At 37.8% G+C, this 14501-nt stretch overlaps 1 protein-coding gene across 2 annotated transcripts in view; it reads left to right on the top strand.

Annotated features, from left to right (window-relative positions):
• Positions 1–14501, top strand: part of DENND1B (DENN domain containing 1B) — a 258748-nt gene that overhangs the window by 203891 nt on the left and 40356 nt on the right. For both annotated transcript variants that reach the window (XM_050961408.1, XM_050961407.1), the window contains 2 exons: positions 4330–4431; positions 12362–12452. In XM_050961408.1, the coding sequence (XP_050817365.1) occupies positions 4330–4431; positions 12362–12452 (193 nt within the window). The remainder of the gene's footprint in view (positions 1–4329; positions 4432–12361; positions 12453–14501) is intronic.

The following is a 14501-nucleotide window of genomic DNA, read 5'->3' as shown; positions in this document are numbered from 1 at the left end:
GGTTAGAGCAGATGCGGTTGTACCTCAGTGCTTGGCTGTAGACAATGGATCGTGTGATGTGTCCGGGATGGAAGCTGGAGGCATGAAGGTAGGCATAGCGGTCGGTAGGTTTTCGATATACGATGGTGTTAATGTGACCATCACTTATTTGCACCGTGGTGTCAAGAAAGTGGACCTCCCATGTAGATTGGTCCAGGCTGAGGTTGATGGTGGGGTGGAAGCTGTTGAAATCGTGGTGGAATTTTTCCAGAGTCTCCTTCCCATGGGTCCAGATGATGAAGATGTCATCAATGTAGCATAGGTAGAGAAGGGGCGTGAGTGGACGAGAGCTGAGGAAGCGTTGTTCCAGGTCGACCATAAAGATATTGGCATATTGTGGGGCCATGCGGGTGCCCATAGCAGTGCCACTGATCTGGAGATATATATTGTCATCAAATTTGAAATAGTTGTGTGTAAGTATAAAGGCACAGAGCTCAGCAGCCAGTTGTGCTGTGGCATCATCAGGGATAGTGTTCCTGACAGCTTGTATTCCATCTGTGTGTGGGATGTTTGTGTAGAGAGCCTCTACATTCATGGTGGCTAGGATGGTGTTTTCTGGAAGGTGACCAATGCATTGTAGTTTCCTCAGGAAATCAGTGGTGTCATGGAGATAGCTGGGAGTGCTGGTGGCATAGGGTCTGAGTAGAGAGTCCATATATCCAGACAGTCCTTCAGTGAGAGTGCCAATGCCCGAGATGATGGGGCGTCCAGGATTTCCGGGTTTGTGGATCTTGGGTAGTAGATAGAATAACCCTGGTCGGGGCTCTAGGGGTATGTTGATTTCTTCTGGTGTTAGTGTAGGGAGTGTCCAGAGTAGATGCTGTAGTTTCTTAGTGTATTCCTCAGTGGGATCTGAGGGAAGAGGCCTGTAGAATATTACATTGGAAGTGCACATCCACCAATGTAATATACGCCATCATATGCCAGCAATGCCCCTCTGCTATGTACATCGGCCAAACTGGACAGTCTCTACGGAAAAGGATAAATGGACACAAATCAGACATTAGGAATGGCAATATACAAAAACCTGTAGGAGAGCACTTCAACCTCCCTGGCCACACTATAGCAGACCTTAAGGTGGCCATCCTGCAGCAAAAAAACTTCAGGACCAGACTTCAAAGAGAAACTGCTGAGCTTCAGTTCATCTGCAAATTTGACACCATCAGCTCAGGATTGAACAAAGACTGTGAATGGCTTGCCAACTACAGAACCAGTTTCTCCTCTCTTGGTTTTCACACCTCAACTGCTAGAACAGGGCCTCATCCTCCCTGATTGAACTGACCTTGTTATCTCTAGCTTGCTTGCTAGCATATATATACCTGCCCCTGGAAATTTCCACTACATGCATCTGAGGAAGTGGGCATTCACCCACGAAAGCTCATGCTCCAAAACGTCTGTTAGTCTATTTAACATGCAGTTTTTCTGCTTGTGAATCTGAGTTTCACTGCAAAGGGAATGCAGAGAGACCAGTGCTTACTGGAAATATGATGTCCCCTTGGATGCTAGAAAAAAGCCGCTGGGGAACAACCCTCTCTATGCTTAAAAATATGTATGAAGCATCCTCCCCAACAAGGTCATCACATCGCAAAGGTATGACAGTACCACAGAGCCGACATCTCTTAGGCTGCTAATGCTTTTGGTATTACTAGCCAGTCCTCCACCAATGCTTTACACTTTCTCTTATACTGGGATCTAGCCTCTCCTGTATGGATGCACTGGAAGGGAACAATTCATTTGTGCTCACTTCCTCTCTTCAGTACTCTTACACATTGGGGGCATAGCTTAGTCCTTACATTTTCAAAACAAAATATTTGAAAATAATTTTCTTAGTTATTTACCTGTCGTGTCCTGAGTTTGAGGTTTTATGGTATTTCCCTGGCATATGTTGGTAGCATCAGAAGGGATAGCTGTTTTCTACATGGAGCTTTAGATGCTTTTTTTATTTATAAAATATGCCTTTATGAAATTTCTAGGTGCATGTACATATTAAAGAGTAATCATTGCAAGCTGATTCAATGTCTCTAAAAGAATCAACAACTTTCCACTCCCAAAAGTGTGCCGCAGGTCACTTCCTCAGGTAAAGGCCTATGTAAGGAGGTGGACCTTGCAGTGTACTTGTGATGTATTGAACAAATGGGAGAAGTAAGTTCCAGATGAGAGATGTTCTCTCAAAGACGTCATGCTTCCAATTTGCAGCCTTTTAAATCTGAGGATTCAGGTTAAGCATTTCTGCTATCTCAGCTGTTGTGATCTTTTGTGACAAATCGGCTGAACAAAGAAAGATTCTGTGGAGTTGTGGGCTGGTTGATGATGAGTTGGTCAGAGAGACAGATGATCTGGGACACCTGGGGGAAGGGTGACATTTTGAAGATACTTGGTAGATTGCTTATTCAGATCCAATATGTACTACAGCCTAGCAGCTAAGGCAACTTAAATTGTTTGCCCTGGGATACGGTATAGCTGGTGAGCTACCAAGTACTGCATTGAAAAGGGATTGTACACCACAGCTTTCCGTCCACCTCAGGAAAAAGGGAGGATTGTACTATAAAAATTAAGCATGTACTTTAGTGCTGTGCTGAACAGGGATGAATTTAACCATGTCCTTATGTGCTTTGATGAACTGGAGCCTAAGGCATCCAAGATCTAATCTTTGAAAAATCAATATGGAAGGGAGCGCTTGAAAATATCAAAACAGGGGTTCAAAATGACATGTCAGTGGCTTTAATATAACTCTTTAGATAATACTCTTACCATTTACAAATAAATATAACATAAAGATCATTTGAAGATGATTTAAGGATACTTTTGGACAAACTTAGTAATGTGCTGACAGATCACATGAGGGAAACTCATTCTCTCAATCCTTAAGCATTGAACTACATTGTAAACTAGAATTTAGGAGAATTTGTGTAAAGCAGTACCTAAGATTGCCAGAGTTAATAGGAATAGGAGCAGGAGGAGGCAGTGATCATTGGCATAAATATGTTTGTCTTCAAAGTGGCCTGCAGTTTGTGTCTGAAAGGCTCCTCTGTTTCTTTATTGTAAGGATCCACATAAGGGATGTCTTTGATCCTTTTTCTTCCCAATGCCTGAGGTATCTTTTACCCTATTCTGGGCTTTTACTATGTGTAGAAGTCTGCGGTAGTAAAATGTTCTATTAGCTGAGTCAGGTGTGTATTCTAATCTTTTATGCAGGACCTCAAATTGTCTGCCTTACCTAAATCTGGAAAAAAACTCCTCCAACCTGGTGTATTTTTTTTATTATTATTTTTTATTTTTAACCATGAAGGCATATGCTCTTGACGGGTAGACCCTTTGCCTGCATGACAATACTCCCTGCAGTATATCTCTCTGAATCATTATCATGGAAATAATATGCAGACTATACATTGATGTATTAAAATATTTAAAACCTTCTCTATGCTAGTGGAGTTTATGGAAATTAAACAGTTACCAGAATAATATAATTTAGAGGCGTCTTCCTCCTGTAATTTGATATGGTCACTATACAGTAGAGATAGATAGATACTCTTTTATGCAATTAAGGAATAACACAGGAGTTACAATATAATTTTACTGTTTCCAGTTACTTTGATTAGCATCTATTAGCTTGCAGTAAATACTGTATATATTTACCTTGTCTCATCACTCTATGTTTTTGACATGTCTACTCAGTATTTTTCATATTATTCTTACCTTCTTTTCCAAAGGCCACACAATTTAGTGCATTAACAATTCATCTGACCTCTTTTAAATGTGTTGTATGACTATGTAATGACTCCCAGAAAAGACAGGAGGAGTCTTTAATTTGACAGTGAAATTGATGAAAGAAAATAGTTATGTTTTCTTAATTATTTCCTGCATAATCAAATTAGCTGCACACACATTAATGTGATATTTAGCACAACAAATAGACAGATAATCTGGTGATAATCATAACATGTTGGTGTCTAGTCAGAATTTCTGCTTGTTTCTGCCATTGGTTTAATTGCAGTTAAATCAGAGTAATGTTGTACAGTAGTTAAGATTCATAACTCAAGACGAGCACTGTCACCATCAAAATGTATTTTGGTGAAAACTTTAAAGATATCTACATTTTTGTCTTTTTGATGTTTTGTTACACTGTCTCTGCCTACTTTCCTTTTGAATTCAATAAATACCTCTTTGATTGATGGGCAGTAACTGTACGTGCTAACTTTTAGGGGGGGAAAATTGATGAAGGAGAATTTTAAATATGCCAATACTGGTTATAGCTAGGAGTACCTTCTAACTCGCTCTGTTTAAATTTAGGGAGAGCCTATTACTTTCTGTGAGGACAGTTTTGTGAAGCATCGTTCCAGTGCTACCAAACAGTTCCTGGAAACTGCAGTGAATCTTCAGCTTTTTAAACAGGTATGACAGGACAATTGACCTTGTGATTTAACAGTTTCCTTCTGACAGATATCAGATATATATATATTCTCCTCTCTGCCTCTGTATCCATGCCTGCTAGCATTTGAAAGCTCTCAAGAAGACCATTTTGAGAGGAAATATAAGAGAGAGGAGGAATGGCAAATGTTTAACTCCAGTGAGTGTGGAAAAAATCTTCCCAATCCTATGGTATCTCAACACAGGCACAGACACAGTCCCCACTTTTATCTCAAAATGACTGGCTGTGTTTGCTTCTGGAGCCAATCAGGAACTCTCTTGAAAAGGAAAAAGCAAGGAGCTCCGTGCTTTAGAATCTTAACTTTTCAGCCTCTTCAGTGTAGTCAGAGATCTGTAGAATCCAGTGCAGTACTCAAGTTATGAGTGCATAATCAGGCTCTATTGGTCAAGGGACAGAGGACGAAAGCACTTTGTTAGTCAGAGATTGGTAGAATCCACTAACCGTGTGTACACAGAATGTTTCAAAATCAAGACCTCAGCCAAACAAATAAATTAATAGTTTCATGAAAATTCCTCCATATTGAGGTTGGTTGAGCACAAAACAACAGTTCCTATGGAAGATTTACAGCTCAGTAATAACTGTTGTAGTATTCACACAACATGGCTTCAACAAGATCCATTATACACTTTTTTCATGCTATTATCTCCTGGCTTTTCTTTTTGTCTTCCCTTCGATTCCATTATGTAATTTAGTTGTTTAAAAGAGGGTCAAGAGACTAACCATAAACTTGTAAACCAGTAAGCTTATCTTTGTTTGTGAGCAAATCTGAGAAAACATCTTAAGGAATAAAGTGGGAAAACTTCTAGAAAAAACATGGTTTGATTGAAGCTAGCCTGAATGAATTCAGGCAGGGGAGTGAATGCTTAACTAATCTGCTAGAGTTCTTTGAAGATATACTACCATAATAGATAAGGAAAATTCATTGGATGTAGAATACTTTGATTTTCAAAAAGCATTTGACAAGTTTCTGTATCAAAAATTAATAGCTAAGGTAGAGATTTATGGAATACAAGGATGCTAGCTTGTAGTAGTCATAGATAGACACTTTTCTAATTGCACAAAATTATAGAAATACCTACAAATAAGTAACATAAATACAGACTTTAAAAGTAATAGCATAATAGAGTACTCCATGGATCAACTCTTACAATCCAATTTATTTTATTTTGCGTTATTATATGTGCGGGGGGAAGGTTTTCATTTGTATGAAGCATTAAAAGAGGTATTTTAAACATTTATAAGTGTTCAGCATGTTAAAATTGGTGGCAGAGAAAGTATTATAACATGGAAACATCATTATTTTTATTGCTGTGATCCAATGTTACATGTTTCTGATTATCTTCAGCTATCGGGGATATTTATCAATAGAAGGCTATTGCACGTGCTGAAGAGTCTGAATTATAATATGAGTATTGTGGCCAGATCTTCAGATGGAGTAAATGGGAGTAGTTCCACTGAAGTTATTAGAGCTATGTCAGCTTACATCTAACTGTTCAATTGTAATTTACATTTCACTTAACAATTTTATTATTTTTTTATTATTTTTCTAATGTTTCTTCATACCAAGGGAAGATGAGAATATATTAAAATTATTATATTTTAAATGTTTTAATAGCTAATATGTTGCCTTTCTTTTAGTTATGATCTGCTGTGTTTCCTCTCACTTCTCTAATTAATTCACAGCCCAGCTGCCTCATCTCCAGCAGTTCCCCACTGACAACTGGGCTGCTTTCAAGGTTGTTTGTGTTTTCAAAGGCTAACATGAGTTTACTGGTTCCTGATACTAAGCATTCTTTTTAGCAGAAAATAATTCTTAAAAGCAGCCTAGACGCCTAGGCTGGACTGCCTGGAGGTATTTGAACTGATTTTTTTTTGCTGCATATAAGCTTTGTCTGCCAGTTTCAGAAGTGCTGCCCTGGCACTTATTCTTTTTTCGTTTTTGCAACAGAGGTCCATTCTTACTACCAAACTCTGCAACACTTCACAATGGATGCAGTACTTTCAATGGTGGGTTTGCACCAGGGATAGCTAAATCAAGAACCATTACATGACTATATTATCTTCTGATAGTTGACCTAAATTATCTGTAGCGCCTTGTCTTCATTGTCTGTTGTTTACTTTATTATGTATTTAACCAAACTTATTCTATATCCCACATGCTATTTGAATAATAATATGAATTATTAAGCTTTGTAATAGAAATATAATATCAAAGATGGCCTGGCCACTGTTGAGAGCAGTGGTTGTGAAGTGTGTTTTTCAAGATCTCTGAGATTGGTCAGGGAAGAAGCTATAGACTGTAATGTTGCACCTAACACCTCTGCTATCTTTTGTTGTAATTAGTTTATTTCTTTTGTTTAGCACATAACAGTGTCTCAGATACTGCAGTTACTTCATATCAAAAGTGCATCTGAACATTGTGTTACCACAGTGGATAACTTCGCAAATGCTGACATTTAACTAGTAGTCTCTAAACAAATTCAAGACATACCTATATTTGTTTTGTGGAAAAGAAAAAGAAGAGAGAATAAAAAAAGAAGCCCTTGGAATTAAGTAAACCAAAAAGGGCAAGCATTCTGTGTTTAGATGCCTTGTTTCTTTTCGTAAAGCTTCTGAGATTATTAATGTATTGACTGCTTTGACTCTAAGAAGTGACCATGTACAAATTTAACATTCTTACTCAGCAGATCTGCTCCTTGTGTATGTCCAGAGTCAGATCTTTTCACTTTAGTGACAAAAACATTTTTTGTTACTAGTTTTTCTTCCTGTTGGCCTTGCATTTGTTGGAGACGCAGTTGGATCATTTCATCATCAAAGATGTTAACTACGCTCCAATTATAGGGCAAACTTCTACTCACAGACACATTTGCACTACTCTATTGATGTCAATGGTGTAGGATTGGTGTAATGGAGGGCAGGCTTTGACTGACATACTCTTTATTACTGATGATGATGCATTAGCCACAAAGAACACAGATTTCAAATCCAAGGATAAAATTTCATAGGTGGAAATTAGACTGTCTGCTTAAAAACTGCAAAGAATCTTGTGGAACCTTATAGACTAAGAGACGTTTTGGAGCATGAGCTTTCGTGGGTGAATACCCACTTCGTCGGATGCAACCATGAAAGCTCATGCTCCAAAACGTCTCTTAGTCTATAAAGTGCCACAGGATTCTTTGCTGCTTTTACAGATCCAGACTAACACGGCTACCCCTCTGATGCTTAAAAACTGGTATTTTCAAGACAAAAATGCATTAAGCTCGATTAGGGTAAACATTACAGGAGTCTTGTAATGATCCTGAAATCAAGCATAAATAAATCTTGGAAATTCAGAGTTCAGGTTAAATTTAAAAGAAATCTAACCATCTTCACTATGCCCTGAAGTGACACTATGCAGTAAGAATACAATTATGATTTATGCATATTACAGTTTGTGGTCCCAGATCCGATTAAATTTATTTTTAAAGACACATTAGACTGTTTTTCATGGTGTCAGCAGGGGACTCCTACCTTCGTAACAGGAATCATTAAAGTCCTCTCCATTATATAATTTTTAGTAGAATCTGGCCCTCTTCCTGCTATGCTTCCCCATTGACATGGCAATATTTTAACTAAAAGCATTTTTATATGGAACAGGGTTCATAGCCTTGAGGGCATTTGGTGCCCTTTTTTATAATCCATTTGCAGACTAGATTTTTAGAGTATCCCTCAGCCCTGATCAAGAATTTTTGTGTTTAAAACCAAGATAGCTTTATTCTTTAGTTCTAAGAGGAGATTTAATTTCAGTAGATAAAGCTTTGTGCCTGAGAAGATTTTTTCTTCAGGCTCAAGAGCTTGTATTTCCTTAGATTTGATGGCTGTGTTACTCCTTTCGCTACTACTGCTTTCCTTCAGCCTTTCAGGATGGCTTATTAATGTATGGGATCTATACCCTGGCTTTTTGTTCAGTCCTAAGAAGGCTCTCCTTTTATTAGGATGACATAATATTGCTGTTGTTAAACCTCATGCTAAAGTCTGAAGTTTAGCTACTGCTTGTTCCCAGCTTCAAACACCAGCTAGAAGTAGTTGTATTTTGGACCTTAAATATTTTTGATGGGTGTCCAGTGAAAATAATAACTCAGTCATAAGGAATATCTGGACCAGCATGGAGATTTTTCTAAGGTACATACTGTTAACTATAAATTCCCATTATATAACATATTGGCATTTTTGCTCACTGCACTCTCCATTGCTCCAGTTCTTCCCACTGCTTATATCTTTTTCATTCTTTCTACAAACATCTAGCTGGTTTGGCAAGTTGCCTGAATTGTGAGACCTTTGCCTGAGCACTCAGACAGATTTCTTTAGTGTGCTGGTGTTTATTGTTTTGGGGCTCCAATGTACATTTTCCTTTCTCGTTGCATCAGCAGCCACGTAGTGTTTCCAGCTTATTTTTTCTTTTTATGTACCCCATCTTCAAAGGACGAAAGAGCCCTGCTCTGCAGCTTCAAGTCATGCAGCAGAACTAGTGTTAATTATAGACAGCCATACTCTTTGCACTGTGCCTAAAAGTCAACCCTAATGCACAAATGTTAGATTTGCATTCAGATATCACCCTATGTGATAAGGAAGCATAGGGATCACCTCTCAAGCCTCTTGCAACATCCCAGGAAAACACCTGTAAGTCTAGCACAGAATAACTTGGCTAGAACATTCAAAGTGTAAACCCTTGAAAGAAAAAGCTTGACTCAGCCCAGACCAATGAGCATCAGGAGCTCAGTGCTAGCACCCTCCCTAACGGCTCCAGCAAAGGTAGTATGAATACTTTATGAAGTTCTGTTGGTGCTCCAGTCCCTCACTTCTCTACACAATTCTAGCTGCTTGAGTCAAAGCAGGCAGAAGTTCAGGGCGATAAGGACTGCTATCTGGACTCAGATACATATCCACTATGAAGGGGCACCAAGACAGCAACTTCATGAGAAATGAAACTCTTTCCTCCAGTTTTTGCAGAAGCTGTTACAACCTTGCCCATTTTTTCTTATGAGTCATTCCTCAAGCTTCCACCTCCTCGAAAGTGAGAATACTCACAGATTATATCTACAGAGAAGCGGAAATTACGTACCTGGAATTCTGCTTCCCTGAAGATACAATTTACGCCAGGATTTTCATTCATTCGCCATGTCACTTCAGAGGATGGAAATTATTTTTTTAAAGGAATTTCTTTCTCGTACTTTATAGTTTTTTTTTCTTCTGAAGCATACTTTTAGATTGTGTTACCTAATTTTGAGTTGACTTATCATGGGAGCTTTGTCTTCTGCACAACCCAATGAATTGGCTGGCATCACCTGTTCACTACAGGCAGTGGCACACAAAATCCTGCAAAGGAATTGGCTCATATTGTATTCTCAAAGGGCAAAATTCTTTAAGAACTCTGGAAGTCCTGATATTCTTTTACTAAGGAGCTAAGACCCAAAGGAGGAATCCTATCAGAATGATGTCTTCAGAGAAGCAAAATTGTAGAGAAGTATTTTTCCTCCTGTGTTAATTATGCAGTGCCACTGAGTGGTTTGTCAATAGTGGGTATCAAACTCTGGTTCTGTAGATCTAAAAGCATGAGCTTCTACCACCTTAACTAAAAGACCGTGATCTAATAGCTCAAAGACAATACAGACTCAGAAGCCTTTCTGAGGTCCAGCCAAAGAAGAGGACAGAGAGCCATGCTGTGTATACTTGAGCTCTACTAACGTTACCCAAGCTTTCCGCTATTTACTACTTAAAAAAACAAAACCCAAAAAAACCCAACCTGGAATGGCTTTACTCTCACTTCTGATGCTCAATATAATTAATAATACTATCAATTCCTTCAAATAAGTTTCTACCATTTCTGTTAACAATTATATTTGGCAGTATTTACTTTTAAATGTTTTGCCAGATTAATCCTTGCACTGAAAACTAAAAGTCGGCCTCTCGATTTTCTGTTGATACTTTACCAAATGATGAGTGTGCCCATAAATCATGTGTTGGTTTATGGCATGGAGTGAATTCATAACTTTCCCCAGAGAGATAATGTCTTGCAGTTCAAAGGCTGTTTTCTCACAGCAGTAGCTAAAGATGCTCTTATTGCTCTTATCTCTTTTTCTTACTGTGAAATAATCCAGTGATCCCATAGTGGTCTGACCATGAACCAAACCCATTTGGAAAGAAGCCTACTTGGAGTCAGAATGAAAAAATAAAAAGGAATCTAGCCAAGAAAGAACAGGAAATGATTATCTTCGACAGCATGTGCTCTATTATTATTGCTGCTGGAATTTTTTGTACTTGAAGAATGGAGTTGTTTCATGTCATCAGTCTATCCATTGACCAGCATCAGATTGCCACTGACAGTACTGTTTGGATAATCTGTGATAGTGTATGACACTCAGCCAAATAATTAATTTCTGTTAGCTTCTATGCGCTATTTTAGTAAAAGTGAATAACTAGTTACTCCTGCTAAAAAACAAATAATCAGTAAAATGTTTTCACAATTTATCTCTGCTCAGACTTGAGCTAGCCTATTCAAACTAAAAGGCACAGATTAGTTCTTGAAAGCATTCTAGAAATGCCAGCGTTTCTAGTCTTAATCCTGAAAGGCAAACTGAGTCTTTAAAAGAATGTTTTCATTTCTTCTGGGAGGTTATAGTAGATGATTGTTTATTTTATGTTCACCGTTCTTTGTTTCTGACATATCTGGGCCTCATTTTTAGCCTTTGCATGCACATATATGCAAACACAAATGCATGCACTTGCATATGCACCTGAATATGGACATGTGTTAGAATCTGTATCTGCAAATCCCATTAAGTGAAAGTTGTTTTGTGCATGTAAATCTGATACTTCCATGGATTCATGCACACACACACACATGTGCAGTTGTTAGAATTTTCAAACAAGCAGGCATGTATGTGTTTGCACCTGAAAAGTGTGGCTGTATGGATCAGTATGAGTACACAGTCAGGTGTAGACTGGCAGAGGTCAAGCTTAAAATATGGTTCTGTATTACACAGTACCGTACTTCTATTTTTGCACTCAGTGCATTGAGATCGCCTACATTTAAATGAAATATCCTTCTAAGCTTCTCGTTCCTGTTGCCACTGTTCTTTAAAGGCTGCAGCTACCAGCTTCTCTCCATCCGTATAAAATGATTGTGATCCAAACTCTTCTCAGTTTGCATAACTCCTCAGCCAGCAGAGTTTCTATCCTCAGCCAGAATTCTCAAATGCACAGTCAGTGGGCGTCGGATATCCCAGCTCAGCCTTGATTTGCACTAGAGATGGTCAAAATTTGTCCAAATTTCAACTACAAATCTTCTGCATTTTTCAACTAGCTTTTTTCTTTGGATTCAGTGATACTTACCTGGAAAGGCATAAGGGATGTGAGATGAGGCCAGCTCATGACCCTTCAGACACAACATGAGTGAACGTCTCAATATCCATATGTGATTATAATTTTAAACCTGAAATTAAACATTTATTATGAAATAAATTTAATAAACTTTCACATCATCTGCTGTGAAAAAGAATGAGCTAGAAAGCAACTTAAAATACTTTCAAAGCAACAAGTGATTTTTAATTTCATTCCAGGAATGACCTTGTTAGTTTAAAATATTTCAAGTTTTATATTTGTTCACACACACAACAACACTAGTAGAGAATACGAATACCACTGGTACAGTGGTGATAATATTTCTGCCACTTGTATTTATATCCACTGTTACAATATCTATCCAAAATTATTACAGCATTCTTGTGATCTGTTGTATTCTTGTTAACACAGATATTTTACATATAATACACACACACATACTTTAATTTAATATTGTGAAACCTAAGAAAAGGTCAACATAATTTTGACCATGGATGTTTTTTTATATTCCAGTTTATTGATGGTCGACTAGCAAAGCTAAATGCAGGAAGAGGGTTCTCAGATGCTTTTGAAGAAGAGATCACTTCTGGAGGCTTCTGTGGAGGTACAGAATTATTTCAGGAGCATTTGTTTTAATATGTCATTGTCTCTTCCACAGGAACTGTTGAGGATGATATCATATTGACTTGAACATAGTCAGATAAGAACTCATCTGGTTTAAATACCTCTGATTCATTCTTAGCAGGAGCAGCAAAGAGTCCTGTGGCACCTTATAGACTAACAGACGTTTTGGAGCATGAGCTTTCGTGGGTGAATACCCACTTCATCGGATGCATGTCATATTCTTAGCAGGGTTTCAGCCCATTATATATCAGTAGCAGAATAGCTAATTAGCTATTTAGCCAAACATTTCCAATGCATTAAATGAAAATAAATGGAATTGTTTTACTTTAATAAACTAGTTTTTATAAAATAAAGATCAGATGAGATTTTATTAGATTTTTTTAAAGTATTGGCTTGCTTAATAACTGATTAGATATTTACTGGTTAAAGTATATTTTTGTAATAATTACAAGACTTTAGTTCCCTAGTTGCTTCCTTTTTAATAATGGTCAATTTAGTTATTTTTCTAATGTCTCTTTTAAAGATTCCTTCATGTATCTCATGTAGGTTTGCAGTATACCTAAGCCAAATTTCTTCAAAATATGAGTAATTACTATCTCAAGCAAAATGCACCACGCTTAAATAAATAATGTTAATATGCAGTTCTACTCTAAAAAGCGACGGTGTAAACATATATCTTCTTCCTAAGCATACCTACTATTTCCTGCTTGTATCCAGTCATATCCACTGACTTCAGTGACTGAAATAAATTTTACTACTTTTAGCTCCTGCTAGCCTTGCCAAGCCAGTACATCTAAGAAAGCATAAGGTGGATCCAATTCCATGTTCTACATTTCCAACAGGATTGTCTAATCATTTCCAGTTACATGGCAAGTCAGTTATACCTTTTTAGTTATAAAACAGCTATAATTCCTACAATAAATGTGAGCCCCCTCAATGCCATTTTTACAGTCAATTTTCATAGCAGAACTTCAGTTTTCTCTATAAATGTGAACTGTGTGAGTTGAATCAACTCGTGTCTCCCTTAGGGCAGTTTTGTGACAGTGTTATGCTACAAAGTTACCCTCAAGCTAGCAGATCTGGCCAATGGAGGATTTGTCCTGCAGAACTACCATAAGAGATTCTGGGCCATGTCCTCTAAACTCTCGACATGGAAGCCTACTTGTCTAGAGTCTGACTATAAAGTGACCTTGCTCCTTTCTTTCTCCCATCTTACTAGACTTCTCCTGAGATCTGGCCAGCAGTCTGTTTTTCCCTGAAGAGGTTAGGAGAGAATGGCAGTAACACCAAGATTTAGTCTGTCCCCCTTTTTAAGGCAATTTATTCATACAACTTTATGAATCGTTTTTATGCAGTGCACATGTCCATTCAGATAGGTAATGTCTGTGCTTAAAGTTCCTTTGCTCTTTCCAGTTAAGAGGTCAAAAGGGTGCAGTGAAATAACATTAGAACTTGGATAAAGTTAGGTTCTTGGCTCTACGTTGATGTGTTTTGTCAACCACATGTCTTATCTGGCTATGCTCATGAAGGAATGTTCACCTTCACTAGCAGTTTTGTGTTAGAATATATTGTATCCTTACTGTTCAAGTCAGACAAGCTGTACCATGTTGTGGACAAATTGCTTAGGGCACATATTCAATATTTACATAACTGCTGTCTCATTATCATTATGAGGTGCAGGCAGAGCAACAAGTATGGAATTGAGGGTGACATTTTGTGACACTAATGGGGTAGAACTGTGGTATTTTTCATAGTTAAATCCCATCAGCTTTCCCATTGGTTCAAGACTACACAACTGGGTGGAGACAGCTTTCAGAAAGGTCACTAAAAGTCAAAGTAACCTATGCATTGTTGAAGGGACAGGTGAACACATCATGAAGAACAGTGATAAGATTTTCATGCTATTGAGTCTAAAGAAAGGACTTTCTTTCACCCTCTCCATTTTCGTTAATACTTGATTGCATTTTCCAACAAATACAAACATAGCTAAACCATGTAGAAATTTTAACTGCAGATTTGAAGCATTGCT

This window comes from Gopherus flavomarginatus, chromosome 7, assembly GCF_025201925.1.
Source record: "Gopherus flavomarginatus isolate rGopFla2 chromosome 7, rGopFla2.mat.asm, whole genome shotgun sequence".
Classification (NCBI taxonomy): Eukaryota; Metazoa; Chordata; order Testudines; family Testudinidae; genus Gopherus; species Gopherus flavomarginatus.
Note: the sequence above shows the minus strand (reverse complement) of the source record. Positions and strands in the feature narration are given on the sequence as shown.